The 27,926-nt window shown below is 43.3% G+C and overlaps 2 protein-coding genes and 1 long non-coding RNA gene across 3 annotated transcripts; 1 reads left to right on the forward strand and 2 right to left on the reverse strand.

Annotated features, from left to right (window-relative positions):
- Positions 1 to 894: 894 nt before the first annotated feature.
- On the reverse strand, positions 895 to 12,562 carry LOC124883528 (zinc finger protein 260-like). The gene is made up of 2 exons (XM_047390659.1): positions 12,434 to 12,562; positions 895 to 3,815 (listed from the first exon to the last, which is right to left on the reverse strand). The coding sequence occupies exons 1-2, from the start codon at positions 12,534 to 12,536 to the stop codon at positions 1,840 to 1,842; spliced, it is 2,079 nt and encodes a 692-aa protein (XP_047246615.1). The 5' UTR covers positions 12,537 to 12,562; the 3' UTR covers positions 895 to 1,839.
- On the forward strand, positions 12,400 to 27,715 carry LOC124883532. The gene is made up of 3 exons (XR_007042228.1): positions 12,400 to 12,541; positions 12,624 to 12,892; positions 26,752 to 27,715. It is a non-coding gene; the product is annotated as an uncharacterized LOC124883532 (long non-coding RNA).
- Positions 18,029 to 27,600, reverse strand: LOC124883529 (gastrula zinc finger protein XlCGF26.1-like). The gene is made up of 2 exons (XM_047390662.1): positions 27,470 to 27,600; positions 18,029 to 20,369 (listed from the first exon to the last, which is right to left on the reverse strand). The coding sequence occupies exons 1-2, from the start codon at positions 27,570 to 27,572 to the stop codon at positions 18,529 to 18,531; spliced, it is 1,944 nt and encodes a 647-aa protein (XP_047246618.1). The 5' UTR covers positions 27,573 to 27,600; the 3' UTR covers positions 18,029 to 18,528.
- Positions 27,716 to 27,926: the final 211 nt, after the last annotated feature.

Consider the following 27,926-nt stretch of genomic DNA (forward strand, 5'->3'; position numbering starts at 1 on the left):
TAGAAACATCCAGAGCCACCGTGCACAGGCGTGTGCAGGAAATGGGCTACAGGTGCCGCATTCCCCAGACCTGGGCTACAGAGAAGCAGCACTGGACTGTTGCTCAGTGGTCCAAAGTACTTTTTTCGGATGAAAGCAAATTCTGCATGTCATTCGGAAATCAAGGTGCCAGAGTCTGGAGGAAGACTGGGGAGAAGGAAATGCCAAAATGCCAGAAGTCCAGTGTCAAGTACCCACAGTCAGTGATGGTCTGGGGTGCCGTGTCAGCTGCTGGTGTTGGTCCACTGTGTTTTATCAAGGGCAGGGTCAATGCAGCTAGCTATCAGGAGATTTTGGAGCACTTCATGCTTCCATCTGCTGAAAAGCTTTATGGAGATGAAGATTTCATTTTTCAGCACGACCTGGCACCTGCTCACAGTGCCAAAACCACTGGTAAATGGTTTACTGACCATGGTATCACTGTGCTCAATTGGCCTGCCAACTCTCCTGACCTGAACCCCATAGAGAATCTGTGGGATATTGTGAAGAGAACGTTGAGAGACTCAAGACCCAACACTCTGGATGAGCTAAAGGCCGCTATCGAAGCATCCTGGGCCTCCATAAGACCTCAGCAGTGCCACAGGCTGATTGCCTCCATGCCACGCCGCATTGAAGCAGTCATTTCTGCAAAAGGATTCCCAACCAAGTATTGAGTGCATAACTGTACATGATTATTTGAAGGTTGATGTTTTTTGAATTAAAAACACTTTTCTTTTATTGGTCGGATGAAATATGCTAATTTTGTGAGATAGGAATTTTGGGTTTTCATGAGCTGTATGACAAAATCATCCGTATTAAGACAATAAAAGACCTGAAATATTTCAGTTAGTGTGCAATGAATCTAAAATATATGAATGTTAAATTTTCATCATGACATTATGGAAAATAATGAACTTTATCACAATATGCTAATATTTTGAGAAGGACCGGTAGTTTTTTAAACCCACCCAATTTAGTGAGGAATGAAGCACTTATGGCTCCGCTCCAACAGTCAGGCGTACTGTGCGTCTACTGTGAATCGCCCGGACGTCTGAAGTCAAATACGCCCGACTATGTGGGAGCCTTTACCTTCCTACCAGGAGCAGTCAGAGTAACTCTCCTACTCCAGGTACAAATATAAAAAGTAGCCCCAGCGCTTCATGCAGCAAAAATCCACTAATCACCAAATGAAAGATTTCAACCTGATCAAAAAAATACCAAGTCATGTATTTAAGATAACTTCGTCTTTAAACCGGATGAAAGATTTAAAACCACAGGATGTAACTAAAGTGGCGTACCGCTTGTGCAGACGTATAGTGCCAGCAAAGGCCTCAAACACCATGAGTATGCTACGCTATCACTCGCGTATTCGCGATCGGCTGCTTGGAGCGGTCTGTCACATAAAAAAAAACAGTTCAATGTGGAGACTTTTCACCGCAAGCAGTTTGTGTTATACAGCTTACGAGGTCGTAAAGGTCCAGCAGATGTCAACTGTGAGTCCACGTGTACGTCCGAGTCTAGTAGACTACGCCTATGACTATGTTTTGCCTATAACCCGTAGGCCAAAAAAAACTCCCAAAACATCGCTCTTAAACAAAACAACCGTTGAAGGACTCGGACTATTGTTGATGGTCAATATATTTGTCCAATCGCCCAACCTTAGTCCAGACTAAGATTTGTTCTGTATAAAAGTCATCCCTTGCAAACGCAGAACATACCTGATACAGAAAAAACAACAAATGTACAATATTCAACATGTATTATTTTACCTTTAGACCCTTCTATTTTGTAGTCTTTCAACCGTTGTCTTAATCTTTACATCTACAAGGCTTCTTCGTCTGTGTGGATTTTCATGTGACTGTTTAAATTTGATTTATCACTAAATCTTCGTTTGCAAACATGGCATCCAAATGGTTTTTCTCCTGTGTGGGTTCTCAAATGTATATTTAAATTTGCTTTACGTTTAAACCTTTGTCCACAAACATCACAACCAAACGGTTTGTCTACAGTGTGAATTTTCAGGTGATTGTTTAAATATGATTTTTGGCTGAATCTTTGCCCACAAACATCACAACCAAACGGTTTTTCTAATGTGTGAATTTTCATGTGATTATTTAAATATGCTTTTTGGCTGAATCTCTGTCCACAAATATCACAACCAAAAGGCTTGTCTGCTGTGTGGGTTTTCAAGTGTCTGTGTAGGTAAGCTTTTTGGCTAAATCTTTGTCTGCAAACATCACAGCCAAACGGTTTCTCTCCAGTGTGGATTATCATGTGTTTATCCAAGGCTGACTTCTTGCTAAACTTTTGCTCACAATAATTACAATCTACCAGTTTTTCTATTGTGTGGAGTTTCGTGTGTCTACTCAAATTTGACTGAAAACTAAATTTTCGTCCACAAACATTACACACACAAGTTCTGTTCTCACTTATAAATGGTTTGTCACCTGTGTGGATTAACATGTGTTTGTTTAAATTAGCCTTTTGGCCAAATTTTTGTCCACAAACATCACATCTGAACGGTTTGTGTCCCGTATGGATCCTCATGTGTTTGTTTAAATGTGATTTATCCTTAAATTTTCTTCCGCAAACATCACAGCCATATGGTTTGTCTCCAGTGTGGACTCTCGTGTGCTTGTTTAAAGTTGACCTATCACTGAATCTCTTCCCACAAACATCACAACTAAACGGTTTGTCTCCTGAATGGAATCTCATATGACTGTTTAATGCTGTCTTTTGGATAAATCTTTTCCCACAAATGTCACACAGGTAGGGTTTTTCTCCTGTGTGAATTTTCATGTGGCTGTTTAATGTTGACTTATGGCTAAATATTTGGCCACAATAATCACAACAAAATGATTTGCTATCTGGGTGGATTTTTATGTCACTGTTTGTGTGGACTCTCATGTGTCTGTTTAAATTGGACCTAAATCTAAATGTTTGTCCACAAACATCACAACCAAATGGTTTGTCTCCTGTGTGGATCCTCATGTGGTCATTCAAAGTTGATTTATCGCCAAATCTTTGTCCACAACCATCGCAACCAAATGGTCTATCTCCTGTGTGGATTTTCATGTGCTTGTTTAAATTTGACTTCGATATCAGCCTTTGTCCACAAACATCACAGCCAAATGGTTTGTCTCCTTTGAGGAATTTCAAACTGTTCTGGACCTTCCTCAGCGATTCTAGACTGTTCTTCTCTCCAAAGCATTTCTTAACAATTAAAAAGCTAGAAGCCCTTATTCTAGAGTCACATTTTATGTGACTGTGAAGAGAGCACTTCTTCATAAACTGCTGACCACATTCAGAGCAGCTCAAATGCTTGTCGACAGGGTTTCCAACCGATTCTTGAGTCCTGCTCTCCTTCCAGTCATCCTCGCTGTCTTCAGTTTCAGATCTAGAGTCAGGACAGTTAACATCTTCATCCTCGGTCTCCTCACTGACTTCAGTCTCTGAAGAGTTGGATACATCTCCTTGAGAATTTAGATCTGCTTTCACCTGGTTAGCTGAGATGTAGGTTGGAAGATCTCTCATTTCTGTTGGGTCATGATGATGCTGTGAGAACGGAGGTTTATCTTCATCCTCTTCACTCTTCACAGTAACAGCAGTCAATGGACACCTGTTGGTATCACACTCCTTCTTCAAATTGAGCTGCTCTCCATCCAGACTGATCCAAAGTTCCTCCTGTTCATCCTTTATATCAAGAGACACTGGGTCTTGCTGGTCCACACCAACACCCGATTCTTCAGAAGCCTCCTCTTTAATCAGCAGCGTCTGTTGAACATCTGCAGGCAACTCTGAAACAGATTAAGTAGATTATGAACAACTTGAAAGTGTGTCTAAACTTGTATTTTTAAGATGTACTGGAACAACCTCAGCAGTATTAACTATACAAAACAAAGAGACAAATGAATCGAATTTGTTTTTATTAGCATGTCCTGCCTATGGAGAGCCATTTCATTCAAAATTAAATAAATAAATAAATACTGCTATTGATAAATTATTAATGAATATTCCATGAAATAAAACAAAATATTAAATGAAATTTGTATCTTGTTTTATTTAATTCATTTCAAGATTTGTTTAATTTACTTGAAGATTTATTTATTTCATAATGCAGTTTTATTTTGTGACATTTATTTTGTAAAGCTACTTTACGCATTTCAGTGACTTTTACTTTTTAACCCCGTTTTTCATTTTAAGCTGTTTTTATTTCATGTTCTTATATTCAAATGAGGGAGCGAAGTTTTATCTGCTGGGTGGCGCTGGGGCAGCAGAACCGAGCTCCATTCGTGGCTGTGATTGGCAGAAGACAGCATGCTGGAGGGGATTCTGCGAGGATGCCAGAAAGTGCCAGACCGGCTGTAAAAGCCTGCCACGGCCGGTGCCGCGGTTTTTGTGAAAGCTGTGTGTGCAATAAGTCTTCGTCATCCTTTCAGCACGTCATACAGACACATAGCGCTATTTATTTTCCATCTCGAGTAAATACAGCCACCTTATGTTATGGGTCTAGCGCTGTTTATTAAATAAAAACCAATAAAGACATCATTATTTAAAAGTAACAGGCTATAACAATAATGACGTTCCGTTTGCCGATAATCAGCATTGGCTTCCACAAAAATGGCGGCAACCGCAGTGGCAAGCATGTTAAAGGCTTTTACCATGCACCAGGGGAACCAGGGGATTCTTTGCAGAACCCCCTGGTTCCCTCTGGGCATGCTGTGGCACTGGACACAGCAGTTCCGGCATGCTGTCTTCTGGCAGGCAGCTGCAGGTTTCTGCCGGCCAAAGCCACGAATGGAGCTCGGTCCTGCTGCCCCAGCGCCGCCCGGCAGATAAAACTCCGCCCCCTCATTTGAATATAAGATCATGAAATAAAAAGAACTTCAAATGAAAAACGGGGTTAAAAAAGTAAAAGTCACTGAAATACGTAAAGTAGCTTTACAAAATAAAAGTGTCACGACTGCATTATGAAATAAATAAATACATAAATCTTTAATTAAATAAATCTTCAAATTAATTAAATAAAATAAAATGAAATTTTCTTTTAACATAATTATTTTGTTTTATTTCATGGAACATGTATTAATAATTTATCAATAGCAGTATTTATTTATTTAATTTTGAATGAAACAGCTCTCCATATTGTCCAGCAGAGTAGCTCAGAAGAAGCCCACCAGATTTACTTTCACAAGTGGAGCATTACGGCAAACCCTATAATGCTCTGCTTGAAATATATATACAACTTTATGAGAAATTTCTTTGGGATTATTTCAATTGTAGTGGACAGAGAGATGAAAAGGAAAAAAGAAGCAAGAGAGAAAGAGGTCAGGCAAAAAGGAAAAAGGGAGAGAAGGAGAAAAAAGAGAGGAAAGAAAGAAGGATGAAGAGAATACAAGATAACACTCTAGAAGACTGCTTCTACACCTGCAGAAACGCATACATAACGACAACATCACTGAAAACGATACTGTACTAATCAATGCAAGCTGTATTTAGTGGTAACTGCAGCTCAATATAGAGTATATCTTTGTATCTATTAACACCTGAATCCAAACAGGTGTGAGCGTGCTTGTGTATATAGGGTTTCTCCATAAAAATATGCAATAGTGGGTGTTAAGGAGCCACAGACCTGCCCTGCATGATCCAAGACAGACAGGGAGGAGATCTGAGCCACAGACATCCAAAGGCCCCCGAAGAGCACGGGAACCCCGGGAGGACCACCGCCGGGACTACCGCAACCCCCCCAGAAAAGAGCAGAGGGGAGCCCCAAGGGAACCACCCAGCAGCCAAAGTGCAGAAGCACCAGGGACCTGCAGCAACGAGCCAACGGACCCCGCCGGCAGCCAGCAACGCCGAAGCAGATCCAGCCATGGACCCAGAAACACGAGACCCAAGGTCACACCACTCCCCAGCGGAGGGCTAATGAAAAGACTTATAACGGATTTTTTTCTCACATGTTCTGGTAATGAATTTCTGGTGTACCATTTAGAGAAGCTGGTGTCTACCTGTGGAAGGTAATTTCTGCTCTGCAAAAAGGACATCTGGAGATGGTATCCTAATGGGATGACTGACTTTTTGAAATCAAGGTTGCAAATGGCATTAAAGCAGATGGGCAATATCACTAAAATAAGAACTTGTATTTGTTTGACCTTCAGCCATATGGACTATGGGAATGTTTTTGTTTTTGTTTGGAAGGACGTGTGTGTGCGCATGTGGAATAAGTGTAGATGCAAATTTGTCACCTGGAGGTGCAAAATTGTTTAAATGGTGCTCCAAGGTGTTCCAGGATTCCATAGTGAAGCACAGGAGCAACAGACCCCAGGCCTAAGAGGCAGAGGGAGACAGGGCACTGGATCCCACTACCCAGCACTGCAGCCATGCCCCAAGTGCTGGCCAAGCCCAGAGTTGATCATGGTGCCCACACACCAAGACCACCCAGCACTGGGGGGGCAGGCATCTGCTAACTGCAATGGCCGGAACTTAGAAAGATAGTAATGGCGAACACAGTGCTTTCTCGCCTGTTAAGATCGACCCAGGGAAGCCAAGATAAAGAGATTTTCTCCAGGACCTAGCCCAGTTCCAGTAGCCTATAGTCAGTTCGGGATTTCCACAAGAACTAAAGACCGCCACCCAGGAACCCACCAAACTGTTACAAAACCCCAGCACAACCAACATCAAACAGGCCAGGATAGATTGCCTGCCAGGGTTTTGCCAGGACCCCAATATTCCCCAAGGTCATATTATCATCACATGTCCCTTCCAAATCTGAGCAGGTGCAGAAGCATGTACACTTATGCAACCCCTCTTGCACTCAGAGCTCCTATCTTCGTCTCTGGTGTATGCATGTGTTTCTGCCTTAATGCTAAATGTTGCTATGAATGCAGGTGTGTCCTCTCTCTAACATGAGCGTGATTGTCCAAGATGCTAAAGAGGCTGGTGTTAGAGGGCCACTGCATCGATGAATACTGGAAAGGAAAAAGGAATATGACTCTTAAGATCAGCTGCTAAAAGTTCAGCATTGATCTTTTTCAAATTTCTAAAGGATTTTTTTTTTTTATTTGGTGTCACTGTCCACAAAGAGAAGCTTCATATGCCCCTTTTCCACTGGCTCGTCTTTGCCCAGCTGGCTTTCTGAGCATTTCCTTTACTGATCTTTCCATTCCAGTACCTACTTTCCTGGTCCCTGCTCTTGAGCAGGTCCAACTGGGGCTGAGTCGGGGCTACATGTGACGTGAACAGACTGCTGTTTACTGATTGGCCATGAGACCAGAAAAAATGAGAAGGTTTTCGCTGATAGTGCAGGGAGAAGTTAATAAAACTCAAGAGTGACTACAATAATATTAAGGACCACAATGGCCGGAGCAGGTGAAACCCAAATATAATTTTACTATTTACAGATCACAACCATGCCTGAAGGCTGAAAAAAAGGACTTTCTGAATTAAACTCAGGTAGGGAGCGCTGTATTTAATACCATCCTACGCCAGCTGATCACACATAAAATCGGCAGTTCAGACGCAAAAACATTTTCCCTAAAACACAGAAAACAAAACCACTATGAAACAGTGTTTGGTTCTGAAGTGTATTAACGGTTCTTAAGAGAACCAGTGTCTGCAGGCAGAAAGCAGCTGCCCGTAATCAAACCGCCTGCATCAGATCAAATGGGAGGAAGATCGAGCTGAATCCACGAAGCATGAATATCCAATATCCAACCTAAAACTATCTTCACTGCGGTCAGAAGTCTGCGGTTCTGGGGTTTATAGTCCTGGTCCTTGTTGTTTATCATGGATGAGAGAAAAACGTCCTCATAAAGCCCAAAATATTAATTTCTTCAGGCAAACTTCGTAGCTTCACCATCCAGACAGCAGCGTCTCTCCTCTCTGCTTCTCCTGCCACCCCCACTCACATCAAAACCCCCAAAACTTATTTTTCCTGGGCTGTGGTCCAGATAATTATCCCAGTGGATCATTTTATGCATGAAAAAACATATGTGACGCGCCACGGGAAAACCAGGAACAAGTTGGCAGAGCACAAACGGAGAAAATGAGCAAACACCGTCAATTTCTGAGAAAATAGTGATTTTCATTTTATTGCAAAATGTGCAAGTTGAAATTATGAAGTATCCACTCAATTCTTTAAATGACAGTTTCGGAGGTTTTAAAATGGTAAATTTTATGTTTAAACTCAGCTTGTTTTCAGCCTAAAACTCAGCCAGCTCGTATTTACATTTTGGGGAGGGGAAAACCCTCAGCTCATTTCTGTAGCGGCTTTCTTTGGCTCCGCACTGGCTTTTGTTCTGCAGACCAACTGAATCGTGGCTGTTACAGGGCTTTGCTGTGGGAGAACATGTTCAGCAGTACCGCCGCCGCCAGACTCTCTTCAGATTCTGAATCAGAAGGAGATGTAGCGGACGATGATAGCGACTGCATTACTTTGGAGAACATTCCTAGTTTGCAGCTGTCTTCAACCCAAGACAAGGATGACGAAGAAAGCTTTGGACTGGCGGCTGAGGAGAACTCTTCACTTGGGACACAGTCATGTAGCCGCAAACTTTCACCAGAGATCATGTAAAACATACGGATGGATTCTTTAGCAGCAGAAAGTGAGTGTCAAGACATGAGAATAATCTGACATCTTGAAGCAAACTGGCGTAAAGTAGAAACTTCAGCAATGACCACATCCACCAAGAAGACACCAAGGAAAAGAAAACACGCCAGGACAACTTATTCCATCGGAGGCATCGAAGTTTGCTGGAATACCTTTCAGTTTCTCATGGGGTGAGTTTCGTAACTTTAAAAAAAAATATTATGATGCATCATATTATAAATAAATGTGAAAATCGACTTTAGTGGGGGGAGGGGGTTGTATTTTTAATCAAAGTTTGAGGTTGGAAAAAAAAAAAAACAACCTATTTTTATGTTTTGTGTTAGATGTTTATTTCTATAAACACACCTACAGTACAGACCAAAAGTTTGGACACACCTTCTCATTCAAAGAGTTTTCTTTATTTTCATGACTATGAATATTGTAGCTTCACACTGAAGGCATCAAAACTATAAATTAACAAATGTGGAATTATATACTGAACAAAAAAGTGTGAAACAACTGAAAATATGTCTTATATTCTAGGTTCTTCAAAGTAGCCACCTTTTGCTTTGATTACTGCTCTACACACTCTTGGTATTCTGTTGATGAGCTTCAAGAGGTCGTCACCTGAAATGGTTTTCACTTCACAGGTGTGCCCTGTCAGGTTTAATCAGTGGGATTTCAAGCCTTATAAATGGGTTTGGGACCATCAGTTGTGTTGTACAGGAGGTGGATACAGTACACAGCTGATAGTCCTACTGAATAGACTGTTAGAATTTGTATTATGGCAAGAAAAAAGCAGCTAAGTAAAGAAAAACGAGTGGCCATCATTACTTTAAGAAATGAAGGTCAGTCAGTCCGAACAATTGGGAAAACTTGGAAAGTGTCCACAAGCGCAGTCGCAAAAACCATCAACGCTACAAAGAAACTGGCTCACATGAGGACCGCCCCAGGAAAGGAAGACCAAGAGTCACCTCTGCTGCGGACGATAAGTTCATCCGAGTCACCAGCCTCAGAAATTGCAGGTTAACAGCAGCTCAGATTAGAGAACAGGTCAATGCCACACAGAGTTCTAGCAGCAGACACATCTCTAGAACAACTGTTAAGAGGAGACTGTGTGAATCAGGCCTTCATGGTAAAATAGCTGCTAGGAAACCACTGCTGAGGACAGGCAACAAGCAGAAGAGACTTGTTTGGGCTAAAGAACACAAGGAATGGACATTAGACCAGTGGAAATCTGTGCTTTGGTCTGATGAGTCCAAGTTTGAGATCTTTGGTTCCAACCACCGTGTCTTTGTGCGGCGCAGAAGAGGTGAACGGATGGACTCTACATGCCTGGTTCCCACCGTGAAGCATGGAGGAGGAGGTGTGTCCAAACTTTTGGTCTGTACTGTATATGCAGAAAAAACTTGGTGTGTTGTCATACCAATTTTGTCAGCACTTGTCGATGTAAACCATAAGCTGAATATTTCCTTTGTTTCCCCTGCTCAGCACATTGGCAGATATCGGCAAAGTAAGTCTATTCCATTTGATAGGAAATCGAAGAAAAAAGTCAGTCATATGCATGAAAACTAATATGCTTATTTCTATTATGGTCCTTCTGTGTACAGGTAGTGGAAAACAGCTCTCCTGAACATCCCACAGCTGGTCGAACTGGAAGATGGCACAGTGTTGGTCAACACGTTTGACTGGCAGGCACACCTGAGTCCCTACTTCCGAAGGCTCCCACAGATCAAGTTATCAGCACTTCAGGTTTCTATTATGCAGACTTTTACAATCTGTATTTGTCAATAACAAAGAGGCATGCAATATTTTAATTGTCTTTTGTTTGATTTTATTAACAGCTTTGATGCCAAAAGACCTGGTGTGGTCCTAGCGAGGACTCACAGCGACGCAGAGCCTGTTAGCTTTCAGCTGCTGTGTGACCCGGAAGTTCTACCCCCTGTCGTCTGTGTTCCTGCCCTGCCTGCACCTGGACTGGCCACGGACAGACAGACTTATCTTTATTCAAAGATCGGGCCTTTCTGTTCCGATGAAGCAAAGGACATTACATGCCCAGCACCACAAAGCACAACACAGAATGGCACACAGGAAAGGATGATGGTGTGACACTGTGACATTGCCGTTTTGGCAATTTGTAATGTGTATAAAGTTGTAAATAGAAATCACATTTGTGACATGATCAAAGTCAGGTTATTGCCCATTTCTCTTCCTGGGTCCATTAAATTCAAGAGGTTTGCAAGAAGAACACATTAAGAAGAACACATCCATATTACGCTGATATGTTGCTAATTGCTGTGGCATAGGATTTCAAACTCTGCCTGAGGCAGAACATTTAATTGACTGGAACTTTAAGTGAGACTTCTAAAATTTACCGACATAAATGATATAAAGAATAGATTGTAATGCATTGCTGTAAATTATCTTTACATAGAAAAATACAATGAGTTAAGTGACAGAAGTCTGTTGCAGTCAGTTGGAGCTTCTGTTGAGAAACCATTGGGGGAGCTGGGCTATTCAAAGTTATTCAAATGAACAGCTTTTGTCACCACCCTGCTTTCAGGGAGAGCAAGCAATGAATCTTTCAGTGCTGATTTCTCAGAAAAGTAGTCTGGCGAGTGCAGACATTAAGATGGTCATATCTTCTTCAATTCTTTTTTGATTTCCACAAGTTTGACATCATTGGAAAGCTTAGACTCCACTCTTTCAGGATCTGTAAATAACTAAAAACGACCCCGTGTAGACTTGTTCCTGGTTTTATCACGGCCAGTCACATATATTAGACATTGTTACATATACACTAATGCAAACATTTGTATCTCGTTTATGTACTTTTTCATTTTGTAGGTTTTTTTTTTTTTTTTTTTTTATCATTTCATGCAGATTACTTTAATGTGACAATGTCACAGAGTAACGTTAGCTTAAGGCCATAACTTCAGCCATTTGTGGGTCCATGGAAACACAACAGGTTCTGGTCAAGTGGAGTGGAGCCGTGCCGCCTAAATAAAGACAGTTGAAAAGGGGCATATGCACAGGAAGTGTCTAGATGTTGCAGTTAAGCCCACAGTTATTCATACTCCTGGCAGATTTAGATTTAAAGCAGAGATTTTCAGTCTGAGCCTCCCTGTAAATCAGCATGGCCCATAGTTTCCCACATTATTCTTTACAAGCTTGATTAGAACTGGCAAAAGAAGGCAATATTAATCTAAAAACCCTTCTGAAGCATTGTATTGAGACATGGTTCACTCCTCAAAGTTTGATTCATTACGCAACTAAAATGAGCACGGGTGGCTGACGCACCTTGAGTTTGCTGTAAAATTAATGATGAAATCTAAGTTCGTCTTGACCTTACAAAGCATCTTAAATTACATTTTCACAACCAAAGTTTTGGATTATCACTGATCCCAAATTAGGGGACAAAGCAAGTAGTTACAAAGTTCAACAAGTCTGTGGAGTAAGTTTATGTGATACGTTTTAGCTATGTAGGATCCAGATCAGGCACAAATGCAGACAAGACATTCAGAGACTTTCAGGATAAAATTCACGCCTCATCTCGCACCTTATTGCTCGTCACTAAATAATAATCATAATAATAATAAATTACATTAGATTTCCATAGAAATGTGCTGGAAGAACATGGAAAATATTTATGTGTATTTGCACCTTGTGTGAAAGCACATCTCCACACATTCAGCCAGCTCCAACTCACTGCTTCAGAAAATATTACTGCCCAGATTGAAGCAAGCTTTAGCCTCAGAGGAAACATCTCAACGCTTAATCCACCAGTTAGCTAACCTGCAGCTAGCAGAACAATGAAAACATCCAAACCTAATGACTGCAGCCGATCTTCGGGGCTGAAAGCAGCATCCAGTATTTCGTGTCTCTGCTCCTCTGCTGCATCCAGTCGCTGTTTGACCTGCTGTCTCCACATCTCTGGTAGCTTTTCTCTCTCCAAACTTTCCTTCAACCGTTACTGAGCAGTTCCTGCTGAGCTTCAAACCGTTTCTCTTCTTTCCAGAGTTCATCAACTGCTGCTGTTTCTATCTTACATCTTTATTAACTCTCCCGCTGCTGCTCCGTCAACAAAAACCCAAGAAAACATGAAGGACGACGCTCCAACTGCCGCCATTGAACCGAGAGAAACACGAGTCTGCGCACTGGAGGTTAGGGGCTGGACCCGTGGAGGACCCGGAAGTTGCGCACAGAACATCAGCTGGACGTTAACGTGTCCGCCATATTGGCAGAGGAGAGGTGGCCTAATTCTTACGAACGCTACGAATTTAACAGGTTTAAACCCACTTTATATTTCACAGGCAAATATGTATTAAGTTCAAGGAATATTTACTTTGTCGTAAAATTTAGTTGTTTCCACTGAATTGCTTATAATAAAATTACAACAGCCCTTTGATGCAAAACATCTGCTCAGTGGACTCATTTATAAAGAGCTGGTCTGGATTTTAAATTTGAGACACTCTTATTTTTTAGTTGATGAGGTTAACTTGAATCACTTTTTATGACTGAAATTATCCCCTGAATTTAATCAAACCAATTTTCATTCTGTGCATTCTGTAATAGATCAGCATTCAATTTCCAAAAATTGTTTATCTTGATTGTTTTCTCCATTTTAGTCATATTTAATTCAGTTCGGTCACTCAAAGGCCCTTTCCATTATTCCATTATTGGGTCTTTCAGAAGAATAATGAAAATTATTTACAGTACAATTAATTACATTAAGGTAAAATATTTTGCTTTAAAATTGTCACACGTGCCATCTTAAAATACTTGGAAATAATTATTGCCATGACTGAGAAAAGCATCCAAACAAAATATGCATTTAGTAATACAGTTTATGATGAATTATTGTTAAGCTATTACCATTAATTAATTAGTTTGAATTAAATGTGAAAGTTTTGAATGTCTGCATGGACCTGGAACAGTGAAAATGTATTTATCTCTGCTAGTCTGTGATTATCAACCACATGAAATGAAAACCTTTTTGTTTCTCATTTATTCAAATTGAAGTTCCAGAGAGGGATTCTGGGTGCATTAAAACGTAGTGATGAATTAATCAGTGGTGTTGGACCTAAAAGTTAATATTTCTTTGAATCTGATTCAAAATGCCCAATGCAACTATTTCATTTTACTCGTACTCGTACTCGTCGTCTTCCGCTTATCCGGGACCGGGTCGCGGGGGCAGCAGACTCAGCAGAGACGCCCAGACGTCCCTCTCTCCAGACACCTCCTCCAGTTCCTCCAGGGGGAGCCCAAGGCGTTCCCAGGCCAGCCGAGAGACATAGTCCCTCCAGCGTGTCCCCGCCGTCCCCTGGGCCTCCTCCCGGTGGGACGTGCCTGGAACAACTCCGAGGAAGGCGTCCAGGAGGCATCCGGTATAGATGCCCGAGCCACCTCAACTGGCTCCTCTCGATGTGGAGGAGCAGCGGCTCTACTCCGAGCCCCTCCTGGATGGCCGAGCTCCTCACCCTATCTCTAAGGGAGTGCCCGGCCACCCTACGGAGGAAGCTCATTTCAGCCGCTTGTATCCGGGATCTCGTTCTTTCGGTCATGACCCAAAGTTCATGGCCATAGGTGAGGGTAGGAACGTAGACCGACCGGTAAATTGAGAGCTTTGCTTTTCGGCTCAGCTCTCTCTTCACCACAACGGACCGGCACAGCGCCCCCATTACTGTGGCAGCCGCACCAATAAGTCTGTCGATCTCCCGCTCCATTCTTCCCCCGAGATACTTAAGCTTCTCCACTTGAGGCAGGAACTCCCTTCCAACCTGAAGAGGACAAGCCACCCTTTTCCGGTCGAGTACCATGGCCTCGGACTTGGAGGAGCTCATCCTCATCCCAGCCGCTTCACACTCGGCTGCGAACCGCCACAGCGCATGCTGTAGGTCTTGGCTAGAGGGGGCCAGCAGGACCACGTCATCCGCAAAAAGAAGAGACGAAATCCTCTGGTCCCCAAACCAGACCCCCTCTGGCCCTTGGCTGCGTCTAGAAATCCTGTCCATAAAAGTTATGAACAGGACCGGTGACAAAGGGCAGCCCTGCCGGAGTCCAACATGCACTGGGAACAGGTTCGACTTAGTGCCGGCAATGCGGACCAAACTCCTGCTCCGCTCGTACAGGGACCGGATGGCCCCTAATAAAGGGCCCCCGATTCCATACTCCTGGAGCACCCCCCACAGGGCATCATGAGGGACACAGTCGAATGCTTTCTCCAGGTCCACAAAACACATGTGGAGCGGTTGGGCAAACTCCCATGAACCCTCGAGCACCCTGTAGAGGGTATAGAGCTGGTCCAGTGTTCCACGGCCGGGACGAAAACCACACTGCTCCTCCTGAAGCCGAGGTTCGACTATCGGTTGGACTCTCTACTCCAATACCCAGGCGTAGGCCTTACCAGGGAGGCTGAGGAGTGTGATCCCCCTGTAGTTGGAACACACCCTCTGGTCACCCTTCTTATGAAGGGGGACCACCACCCCAGTCTGCCAGTCCAGAGGCAATGTTGAAGAGGCGTGTCAACCATGACAGCCCTACAACATCCAGAGACTTGAGGTACTCAGAGCGGATCTCATCCACCCCCGAAGCCTTGCCACCGCGGAGCTTTTTAACCACCTCGGTGACTTCAGCCTGGTTGATGAAAGAGTCCAACCCCGAGTCCCCAGCCTCTGTTTCCACCACGGAATGCGTAATGGCAGGATTGAGGAGATCCTCAAAGTACTCCTTCCACCGCCCGATGATGTCCTCAGGGTGCTCGAGGGTTCATGGGAGGTCAGCAGTCTCCCGCCCCCACTATAAACAGTGTTGGCGAAGCACTGCTTCCCCCTCCTGAGGCGCCGGACGGGTTGCCAGAATCGCTTCGAAGCCAACCGGTAGTCCTTCTCCATGGCCTCACCGAACTCCTCCCAGGCCCGAGTTTTTGCCTCTGCCACAGCCCGGGCCGCAACACGCTTGGCCTCACGGTACCCGTCAGCCGCCTCAGGAGTCCCACAAGCCAACCACAGCCGGTGTCCACCACCGGGTTCTGGGATTGCCGCCGCGACAGGCATCACAGACCTTACGGCCGCAGCTACGGGCAGCAGCATCGACAATAGATGCGGAGAACATGGTCCACTCGGACTCTATGTCTCCAACACCCCCCGGGATCTGGTCGAAGCTCTCCTGGAGGTGGGAGTTGAATACATCCCTGGCCGAGGGCTCCGCCAGACGTTCCCAGCAGACCCTCACTATGCGCTTGGGCCTGCCAAGTCTGTCCGGCTTTCTCCTCCAGCGGATCCAACTCACCACCAGGTGGTGATCAGTGGACAGCTCAGCCCCTCTTTTCACCCGAGTGTCCAAAACATGCGGCCGAAGGTCTGATGATACGACAACAAAGTCGATCATCGACCTCCTGCCTAGGGTGTCCTGGTGCCAAGTCCACTGATGGACAGCCCTATGCTTGAACATGGTGTTCATTATGGACAATCCGTGACTAGCACAGAAGTCCAATAACAAAACACCACTCGGATTCAGATCGGGGAGGCTATTCCTCCCGATCACGCCTCTCCAGGTGTCACTGTCATTTCCCATGTGGGCGTTGAAGTCCCCCAGCAGAATAATGGAGTTCCCAGGAGGGGCGACAGGGACGCCAAGAAGGCCGGGTACTCTGCACTACCACTCGGCCCGTAGGCTGAAAAGATAGTCAGAGACCTCTCCCCAACCCGAAGGCGCAGGGATACAACCCTCTCATCCACTGGGGTAAACCCCAACACGAGACGGCTGAGCTGGGGGGCAACAAGCAAACCCACACCAGCCCGCCGCCTCTCCCCGTGGGCCACTCCAGAGTAGAAGAGAGTCCAACCCCTCTCAAGGAGATGGATTCCAGAGCCCACGCTGTGCGTGGAGGCGAGCCCGACTATTTCTAGTCGATATCTCTCGACCTCCCGCGCAAGCTCAGGCTCCTTCCCCCCCAGCGAGGTAACATTCCACGTCCCTAGAGCCAGCCTAAGCATCCGGGGATCGGGCCGCTGAGGTCTCCACCTTCGTCCGCCACCCAATCCTCTTTGCAGCGGTCCCTCACGGTTCCCCCTGCAGGTGGTGGGCCCACTGGGGGATGGCCTCGCGTCTCTTGTTCGGGCTTGGCCCGGCCGGGTCCCTCGAGGAGCAACCCGGCCACCAGGCGCTCTCCGACGAGTCCCGACCCCAGGCCTGGCTCCAGGGTGGGACCCCGGCTCCGCCGTACCGGGCAACGTCACGTGCCTCGATATTTTGTTCTTCATGAGGGATTCTTGAACCACTCTTTGTCTGACCCATCACCTAGAGCCTGTTTGCCATGGGAGACCCTACCAGGGGCATTTAGGCCCCAGACAACATAGCCTCTAGGATCATTTGAGCACTCAAACCCCTCCACCACGTTAAGGTGGCAGTTCAAGGAGGGGTATTTCATTTTATTAAACACAAAAAACACTAACTTATTTTTAAACACACTGAGCCTAAATTTGTTGTCATAGTAGCTGATTAATCACCTATTAATTATTAATTAATAACCTATTATTCTTTTTGCTTTATTTTTGTCTGGTAGAACAAGTGGATCCCTCAAAGCTAAAATTCTAGCTTTTGCATCAGGTTCACGAGTCATTCCTCCTGCTGGCTCTTCCTCAAACACCATACTGCTTTCAGCACCAGCCTGGAACTATTTAATTTCCTCCTAGGGGGATGATAAAGTTAATCTTATCTCTATATTAATAATTGTATGATTGTTCTAGAAGTTTATTTACTCGACTGTTTAGGGGGTGGATCTCTGCACCATGGAGCGTTTTATTCATTCACTGTTGTTCATTGGAGGAGAAGATCTCTCCTTTCTCTCTGTCTTTCCTCCATCTTCTCTGCTTCAGACACTCTTAGGCTCACTAAAGGTCCTCCTCACTGCTCCTAACATCTCCTCATGTTAGGAGCTCTCTGAAGACCTCAGATGATCTGTGAACAACTTTTATCTTACTGAGGGAAAATTCTAAGAAAAACCTGAGAATTTGAGAAATTCTCAGGTTTTTCTTAGAATGACGTCAATAGGAGCCATTTTTAGTCTTCTCTGTGAATTTGGGCCCCAACCTTTACTTGTAGAGTAGCTGAGGAGGTCATAGGAGTAAAGATGAGCATCTATCGTATTGTCATCATGAAAATGATAAATTCCAATGAATTAATGTTTGAAAACCCTCAGATCTGACTGAAGAATCAATGAGGATTAATCATTTGATAACATGATTAAATGCAGTTACTGTGTGCTGTTCAGTGATAAGAATCAGACTTCTTTGTGTAGCTGGTGATGAAACTAATTTCATTTCTGTTTTTGAAGAGCAGTATTTGTGGGGCTTTGGAAGCACGTAGAGTCACATAGAATCACAATCATATATTAATATCACAGAGTCCTAAAAAGATTGAAAAGAAATTATAAACACTTTATTTTATCATCCCTTTATTGTTATCCCAATAAATACAACAACATGATCATCATGATGCTACCAACCATGGCAGTGTGCTTCTCTGGTCCTCATGGGTTGTGGATCTTGAGAAGGCTTGAACTGTTTCTCACCAGGTAGGTTGAGGGGGGGCTGCTAGCTGTTAGCTCCAGTAAATTAAACAAATGTATTCCAGGCTTTAACCCTCCAATATTATGGTCTTGAATATTAAACCAAACTATTCTCATTAGGAACAAATATATACAGTAAAATATATTTTTCTTTCTTCAGAAAGCTTTACTAGTGCTAGTCTGCCATGTCTCCCTTTAGTGTTTCGAACATCCTGCTAAGCTCTTAGCTAAAAGACAACTATGTGATAAAATATTTTAACAAACATACATTTTAATGGAAAAGACTTTGTCACAAAAAACCACCTTAAGTTTTTTAAGTTGAGAAGAACACAAGTTGTCTTAATATTTTCATTTAAACAGTTTTTCCTCTGGAGTGGATTCTTACGTGACGGTTTAAATTTGACCTTTGGTTAAATCTTTTTCCACAAACATCACACCCAAAGGGTTTTTCTCCTGTGTGGGTTATCATATGACTCCTCAAGGAGCCCTTCTGGGTGAATCTCTGTCCACAAACATCACAGCGAAAGGGTTTCTCTCCTGTGTGGACTCTGGTGTGTCTTTTTAAAAATACCTTTTGGTTAAATCTTTTCCCACAAAAACCACACACGTACGGTTTGTCTCCCACGTGGATTCTCACATGTTTTCTAAAAGTTGACTTATTAACAAATCTTTGTTCACAATGATCACAGGCAAAAGGCTTGTCTCCTGTGTGGATGATCATGTGTTTGCTTAAAGCCGACTTAAATCTAAACTTCTGTCCACAATGAACACAACCATGTGGCTTGTCTTTTGTGTGGATGGCTCTATGTTTTTTTAAGCTTGACTTACATTTAAACCTTTGTCCACAAACATCACAGCCACATGGTTTGTCTGCTGAGTGGACTCTCATATGTCTGTTTAGAGTTAATTTCAATTTAAATTTAAGTCCACAAACGTCACAAGCAAACGGTCTGTCTCCGGTGTGGACTGTCACATGGTTGTTTAAAGTTGACTTAAATCTAAACTTTATTCCACAAACATCACAACTAAATGGCTTGTCCCCGGCGTGGACTCTCACGTGGATGTTCAAATCTGACTTGGATTTAAATTCTTCTCCACAATATTTACAACTAAGAGCTTTGTCCTCTGTGTGGAGTTTCATATGTCTCTTTACATGAGCTTTTTGACTAAATCTTTGTCCACAAACATCACAACCAAACGGTCTGTGTCCTGTGTGGATCCTCAGCTGCCTGTTTATGTGGCTTTTCATGTGTCTGCTTAAATTGGAGTCAAATCTGAATCTTTTTCCACAAACATCACAGCAGAATGGTCTGTCCCCGGAGTGGATCCTCATATGTCTGTTTAAATTCGACTTAAATCGAAATCTTTTTCCACACCCGTCACAACCAAATGGCTTGTCTTCTGTGTGGGTTTTTTTGTGAGTGGTTAAATTGGACTTATCTAGAAATCTGTGTCCGCAAAGGTCACATCCAAATGGCTTCTCTCCTGTGTGGATTTTTTTGTGTTTTTCTAGATAACTTTTCCTTTTGAAACTTCTACCACAGTCTGAACAACTAAAACACCTCAGGCCTGTCTGGACTTTCCTCAGCAAGTCTAAATATGAAGACATTATTGTTGAATGACCCGTCATGTGTGTCTCAAGAGAGCACTTGTTCACAAATTGTTGGCCACATTCAGAACAGCTCAGAGATGTGTTCCCATCTGACTCAGGAGTCCTGCTCTCCTTCTTCTCATCCTCACTGTCTTCAGTTTCAGATGCAGAATCAGGATGGTCCACATCATCATCCTCTCCAGCCTCACTGTCTTCAGTCTCTGAAGAATTGAAGGTGTCTCCATGAGTCTTTAGATGTGGCTTCCTGTTGGATTCTGCTCCCCCACAGACCTCTTCATCAGGTTCTGTTTTCATTTGCTCAGCTGAGCTGCTTGTTGGAAGATCCCTGTTGTCCGTTAGGTGAAGATGAAGCTGTGAGAACAGAGGTTTCTCATCATCATCTTCACTCTTTATGAGAACAGCAATGACTGGAAACCTGGTGGGATCATTCTCCTCCTTCACACTGGACTGATATCCCTGTTGACTGGTCCAAAGTTCCTCCTGCTCCTCCTTCAGGTGGAGAGTCTGCGGGTGATTCTGGTCCAGATCAGGACTCTGTTCTTCAGGAACCTCTTCTTTAACCAGCAGTTTCTGTTGAACATCTGCGGGGAACAGAAACAGAGGATGCACATAAAGAACACCTCTAACTTGCCTATTATTTAGAAGAAGAATCAGATGATGAGGTTAAAACAGACGTTAGCACAGGAAGTTGTTTTACCCAAACAACATAACTAGGAATCAGAAACCAGGCTTTAAACAAAAACTGACAGAAAAGCTTAGAGATTTTCAAAGCTACTAAATATAAATTTAGGTTGTTCATTTGACTCCATCTTCCACTGGATAAATGAGTAAAGTTTGACTGAAGCTGTGACTGCGTGTTAATGTGAATGTTTTATGACGTTTACCATTATTTACTTCTTTTAATTTTAATTGGTAGGAACATGACTTTTAAAAATATCTAAGAAATAAATGCTCCAAGCATTTGTCCAGAGCTCAAAACACTTAAAGAAACATGTTGAAAACACATCGGATCTGAGTTAAAAAATAATCCATACTGACGAGGAACGGGAGCAACAGGAAGTCACATCGTTGGATGAAAATGATCAACCCAAAGACGGCTTGATCAGAAGTTGCAGAGAAATTCAAACTGAAAACCTGATGCAGCAGGTTGGTCCAATCTGCTGAAATGTCATTGCACCAACTCTAAATGCTCCTCATCATCAAGGCGTGATCCAGTGAATGCAGCATCAAACGATGGTTATAGTTTATTCTGCTTATAATGTTTTCAGTTACTTGTTTCTACTTGTAGTGTAATGAACCACTGCTCTGTCTCTTTAAATCATCGTTGTTTGAGCGGTCGGCCCGGTAACAAGTATAGCACGGTGAGGAGGGTGAGCTCAGTATTCTCTAGGGAAAAGTGGTCATGCAGAGGGCTGCAGAAGGTTCTGATCCATCCTGTGAGTTGAAGTAATTTGTTTAGTCTTTTCTGTCTGAAAGACTGGTGGTGTTTGTCAGTTATGTTGCTGGGTCTAATAGGTTCGCTTTGAAACGGATCCAGACCGTCTATATGCGTATTTACACCTTGCATCCATGTGGTATTTTAGCTCTCATGCTGCTTCCAGCTGTGAGAGACCCAGAGTTTACATGTTTGCAGAAGTTTTACCCATAAGGAGGTCAAATGAATTGCTGTGTTATGCTATGGCAAACTGGGCAGAGATTGAAATCTGAAAGCATAATATAACTGATCCTAACTTTGACTAAATGTCATAACACCAGTGCTAAGACGCCAAGATTTATGAACAGAGTGTAAGAAAAACATTAAATCATAGGTTTCCAACAGGACAGAAGTTATGAAAGATGAAGTGGTGCACAAATCATCATTTAATCAGTAAACCGATGAATACAGAGTTCCTTCCTCAGGTAACACCATGAAAACAAATATGATGGGTTGTACAGGTCCTTTTCAAAATATTAGCATATTGTGATAAAGTTCATTATTTTCTATAATGTAATGATGAAAATGTAACATTCATATATTTTAGATTCATTGCACACTAACTGAAATATTTCAGGTCTTTTATTGTCTTAATACGGATGATTTTGGCATACAGCTCATGAAAACCCAAAATTCCTATCTCACAAAATTAGCATATTTCTTCCGACCAATAAAAGAAAAGTGTTTTTAATACAAAAAACATCAACCTTCAAATAATCATGTACAGTTATGCACTCAATACTTGGTCGGGAATCCTTTTGCAGAAATGACTGCTTCAATGCGGCGTGGCATGGAGGCAATCAGCCTGTGGCACTGCTGAGGTCTTATGGAGGCCCAGGATGCTTCGATAGCAGCCTTTAGCTCATCCAGAGTGTTGGGTCTTGATTCTCTCAACGTTCTCTTCACAATATCCCACAGATTCTCTATGGGGTTCAGGTCAGGAGAGTTGGCAGGCCAATTGAGCACAGTGATACCATGGTCAGTAAACCATTTACCAGTGGTTTTGGCACTGTGAGCAGGTGCCAGGTCGTGCTGAAAAATGAAATCTTCATCTCCATAAAGCTTTTCAGCAGATGGAAGCATGAAGTGCTCCAAAATCTCCTGATAGCTAGCTGCATTGACCCTGCCCTTGATAAAACACAGTGGACCAACACCAGCAGCTGACACGGCACCCCAGACCATCACTGACTGTGGATACTTGACACTGGACTTCTGGCATTTTGGCATTTCCTTCTCCCCAGTCTTCCTCCAGACTCTGGCACCTTGATTTCCGAATGACATGCAGAATTTGCTTTCATCCGAAAAAAGTACTTTGGACCACTGAGCAACAGTCCAGTGCTGCTTCTCTGTAGCCCAGGTCAGGCGCTTCTGCCGCTGTTTCTGGTTCAAAAGTGGCTTGACCTGGGGAATGCGGCACCTGTAGCCCATTTCCTGCACACACCTGTGCACGGTGGCTCTGGATGTTTCTACTCCAGACTCAGTCCACTGCTTCCGCAGGTCCCCCAAGGTCTGGAATCGGCCCTTCTCCACAATCTTCCTCAGGGTCCGGTCACCTCTTCTCGTTGTGCAGCGTTTTCTGACACACTTTTTCCTTCCCACAGACTTCCCACTGAGGTGCCTTGATACAGCACTCTGGGAACAGCCTATTCGTTCAGAAATTTCTTTCTGTGTCTTACCCTCTTGCTTGAGGGTGTCAATAGTGGCCTTCTGGACAGCAGTCAGGTCGGCAGTCTTACCCATGATTGGGGTTTTGAGTGATGAACCAGGCTGGGAGTTTTAAAGGCCTCAGGAATCTTTTGCAGGTGTTTAGAGTTAACTCGTTGATTCAGATGATTAGGTTCATAGCTCGTTTAGAGACCCTTTTAATGATATGCTAATTATGAATGTTAAATTTTCATCATGACATTATGGAAAATAATGAACTTTATCACAATATGCAAATTTTTTGAGAAGGACCTGTATTATGGGAAAATAACAACCTATAAACTGGTCAAATGGAACAGTTTGTATATCATTTATCATGACTATATTTTATCTACACTGAATGTTTGATGATACGGTAGAGTTGTTACACATTTTTATGTGTGCTTCCACAGGTTTCACTTTGCTGCTGATACATGTAAGTTTCCCCACTGAGTGATGATAAACTGTTCTAGACTAAATAAAGAAAAAAATCCAGCTATAAGGCGTTTATTTTAAAAAGACTTCATGTCTGGGTCAGGTCTAAGAAAGATGTGACCGGTAGAAAATTTGAATATTTGCTATTTTACATCGAAGTGCAAAGGTGGACCAATAACTGAAGAAAATAAATACCTTATTTCACCTCGACCGACCCATACTGGACAGAAATATTTTGTACTCATGGCAGAAAACACTGATTGTAAAACCTTTATTCAGTTTGTGAACACTTAAAGAACGTGATTATTGCTTTTATGCTACGACCTCGGATCAGGTCCAAATAGATTCTGTTCAGTGCGAAGCTCCGCATCCTCCTCTCCTGGCCTGAGCAAAACAGACCTCCACGGGCCAGGAACAAGGCTGCAGGTCAAATTTGCGTCCCGAAGGTCTGTGTGGTCCAGCTCTGCTGAATTCTGCCGATTCTTTTCAGCCTTAGTATGACCCAGGAGACGACTCCACTGCTGTGGAAGACCTCCTCATCCATCAGTCCTCAACGACTATAGACCTGTTAACATCTCACATCATGAAGGTCCTAGAGAGACTCCTGTTGGCCCACCTGAGTAAGCAAACAGTAAACCATCAGGACCCCCTTCAGTTTGCTTATTGCTGTGGAGTTGGAGTTGAAGATTCCATCATACATCTGCTTCAACAAACCCACCGTCACCTGGACAAAGCCAGCAGCACTGTGAGGATCATGTTCTTTGATTTCTCCAGAACATTTAATACAATCCAACCTGATTTGCTTTGTCAGAAACTCCAGAAGACTCAGGTGGAGGCCTCAACAATCTCCTGGATCAAAGACTACCTGACAAACAGACCACAGTTTGTGAGACTGAAGGGTTGTGAGTCTAACCAGGTAGTCAGCAGCACAGGAGCACCACAGGGGACGGTACTCTCACCATTCCTTTTCAGTCTGAACACCTCAGACCTCCAGGACCAGACAGACTCCTGTCATCTGCAGAAATACTCAGATGATTCTGCAGTCGTGGGGTGGATCAGAGATGGACAAGAAGCTGAGTACAGGAAGATGGTGGACCGCTTTGTGGCATGGTGTGGAAACAATCATCTCATTTTGAACGTGACTAAAACAAAGGAGATGATTGTAGATTTTAAGAGAAACAGGAATAAGTCAAAAACTATTTCTATCATGGGAGAAGAAGTGGAGGTGGTGGAGGAGTATAAATACCTCGTTGTTCACCTGGACAACAGACTAGAGTGGAGATGCAACTGTTAAGCATCTACAAGAAGGGACAGAGCAGACTGTACTTCTTGAGGAAGTTCTCCTTTGTTCTGCTCGGTGTTTACATCCCACCACAAGTCTGCTCATCAGAGACACCATTCCTCCCAGTTCCAAAGAAACAAACCATCAAAGGGGTAAATGACTACAGACCTGTTGCTCTGACGTCTGTGGTCATTTCATCAGACTGCCTTCACCATCTTCAACAACATTGTTTCTACTGCGGATTACTTCTGGTTCCGGTCTACTGTGGATCATTTCTAGTCCTCACACATAGACACTATTTGGAAGAAGGTCCAGCAGAAACTGTACTTCCTGAGTTGATGCAGGAAGTACAGTTGCTGCTGGACCTTCTTCCTCACACAGGAGCTGCCATTGTTCAGGCTATGTTCACATGGAGCAAACGACGCCATCCGCACAGAAACGTTGGACTGTAAAGATGAAACCGCCCGAAGCCGGAGGTGCTGTATTAGGCGTTGTAGTAGTTACCACCAGGAGTGGTGAGTGGCGCAGCAACAGAGGTAAAAAAAAAAAAGAAAAGAAAATTGTGCACATTGCAGGAAGAAGACGAACTTGGCGATCTAAACACCTGTAGACATCGTTTTCCAACTCCCGTTCACCCTATACGAGCAAATGATTCTGGTGTAAAACACACAACAGAAGAAATGGCTGCAATATAACTGCGACTTGGAAGTCCGCCATTGTTGTTGCTGTTGTTTTTAGCCAGTTAGCGCATGCGTGTTGAGGGAGAGGGGAGAAAAACTTTGGAGTCCGTTTGTGGCCTCAGTCTGTCCAGTGTTCATCCATCTCAGTGTGGTTTGGCTTATTTCCAGACTGCAACGAACAATCAGGTCTGCAGGGGGGATCATCAGAGACAACCTTCCCTCTGTCTAGGACTTGTGGGAGTCTAGGGTCAGGAAAAGGAGAGCTAGAAGGAAGAAGACTATTTTTAAATTAAAAATCGGATAGCAAAAGGTGCTTAATAGGAGAACAGAATTTGAATGAGATGAAGCTGAAGCTAGGCCACTTCAGGAGTTCTGGATAGAACATATTAACCAACAAAGAAGGTTTTTCATCTTAAATGTATATACATTTTTTGTTCAGTTTTGTCCTAATAACTGCTCTTTAAGCAAATAGGTTGTTTTAGAGTCTGTCATCTCTAGTTATTGATCATTTTGTTACTAAATTAGTTGAAGATTATTCATGATTAATTGTTTCAGCTTTGCTACAGATCCCACACATCCTGGACACAAACTGCTAAGACTTTTACCTTCAACAGCGCTACTAGCAGAAACCAGCCGCCACAGAGACAGTTTCTCCCCCAGGCTGTCTCTCTGATGAACACCTCACAGCCTGAGTAGCCAGCTACTCTGCTGGGAAACCAAATACTATCACAACCTGCTTTTCGTTTGTCTTTATGTATGCACATACACATACAGGTACACACTGCTCCCTTTACTGATGCTTATTTTATTTCCTCTAAAGTATATATTATAGTTCATGTCTGTATCCTGTGAGCACTTGAAACCAAAGTCGAATTACTTGTGTGCACAATCTTGGCTAATAAAGCTGATTCTTCTTTGTCCCTGGAGACCCCTGAGCATCCTCTTCATCAGACTGTCATACAACAGAGTGTCTTCAGTCAGAGGCTTTTTCAGATCCACTGTAATACTGACCACTACAGGAGACTCTTCCTGCCCACAGCTATGAGCATTTACAACAACTCTTTGAAGAAACTTGGATAGTTTGGGTTACAAAAAAATGTAATAAAGTATTTTACAATTGAATATCAGTTTTCTCACACTTTTTTTTTGACTTTTTTTAATTTCTTAGGTGAAATAATCTAAACTAAAAAGTTACTAGACTAATTAATCATTCCTTTTTTAATGAGAACACTTATAAACACATCAGTCCATTAAGAGTTACATTTAAGACTTTGAAACATCTACCTATGTGTTTCCCAACCATTTTATGCCGTCTGCATTTCCCATTCTGCTCCTACATGAGTCAATGATCTCAGCTCCCATCCAGATGCTGATAAGATACCAATCAACCCATTTTCTTTTTTCACAAGGTTTCCAGTTTCCACTGAAAGTCTGTAGTGGCGTCAAGGTGCTGTCTGTACGACGGGGTCGAAATTCTTCCGAGGAGGTGCAAAGTGTCTGACCTTTCTATAATGGGTTGTATGATTTTTGATCAATTATATTGTTTGATTTCTGATAAATAAACTTGAATTAAGGTGTGACCTTTCACAGGAAAAATCTACAAAATGTACTAAACTGTGTTTTCCTGAATCTGCCATTAATGTAGAATAGTTCTGTTCATTTTTGAGAAGTCTGTGTTAGTTACATTTGTCTTTGTTGAGTTTAAACAAACAGAATAAAGATTTCACATGTTTATGTTTTAGATTTTGAACCAGAGAGGATTAAAGGTAGTCCGGACTTGTTAAATGCAGTGGAATATGAAGCAGAAGCGTCGGTAAACACAGACCTGGACTTACAGTAACAACATTTTAAAGCGGAGTTTAACTTCCGTCTGCACTTATTAAACGACGTTTTATCCATAGGAGACATTTCTAATGCAACACAGAGTGAAACTTTCTGTCTATATTGTTCGAAAGCGGCAACCCGAAGTCTGGAAGCTGTAGTCCGCAGACATTACGATGTTGTTTTAGTTTAGTTAAGCAGGAAAAAAAGGACTCATCAACCGCTGATCTCGGCCAGATCCCACAGCTGCTGCTAACCTGCAGCTAGCATCCCTTCAGCTGCTCGGAACAATGAAAACATCCAAACCTAATGACTGCAGCCGATCTTCGGGGCTGAAAGCAGCATCCAGTATTTCGTGTCTCTGCTCCTCTGCTGCATCCAGTCGCTGTTTGACCTGCTGTCTCCACATCTCTGGTAGCTTTTCTCTCTCCAAACTTTCCTTCAACCGTTACTGAGCAGTTCCTGCTGAGCTTCAAACCGTTTCTCTTCTTTCCAGAGTTCATCAACTGCTGCTGTTTCTATCTTACATCTTTATTAACTCTCCCGCTGCTGCTCCGTCAACAAAAACCCAAGAAAACACGAAGGACGACGCTCCAACTGCCGCCATTGAACCGAGAGAAACACGAGTCTGCGCACTGGGGGTTAGGGGCTGGACCCGCGGAACGGAAGACCCGGAAGTCGCGCGCACAGAGGACATCAGCTGGACGTAACATGTGCGCCATATTGGCAGGGGGAACGAGGACGGGAATGGACGGTTGTGAAC

This window comes from Girardinichthys multiradiatus, chromosome 18 (genome assembly GCF_021462225.1).
Source record: "Girardinichthys multiradiatus isolate DD_20200921_A chromosome 18, DD_fGirMul_XY1, whole genome shotgun sequence".
NCBI classification, from domain to species: domain Eukaryota; kingdom Metazoa; phylum Chordata; class Actinopteri; order Cyprinodontiformes; family Goodeidae; genus Girardinichthys; species Girardinichthys multiradiatus.

Coding starts and splice junctions, on each gene's coding strand:
- LOC124883529 (XM_047390662.1), bottom strand. CDS start 27,572: ATGTGGAGACAGCAGGTCAAACAGCGACTGGATGCAGCAGAGGAGCAG. Junction 20,370..27,469: donor AGATCGGCTGCAGTCATTAG/GTTTGGATGTTT, acceptor TGTTCCCCGCAG/ATGTTCAACAGAAACTGCTG.
- LOC124883528 (XM_047390659.1), bottom strand. CDS start 12,536: ATGTGGAGACAGCAGGTCAAACAGCGACTGGATGCAGCAGAGGAGCAG. Junction 3,816..12,433: donor AGATCGGCTGCAGTCATTAG/GTTTGGATGTTT, acceptor AATCTGTTTCAG/AGTTGCCTGCAGATGTTCAA.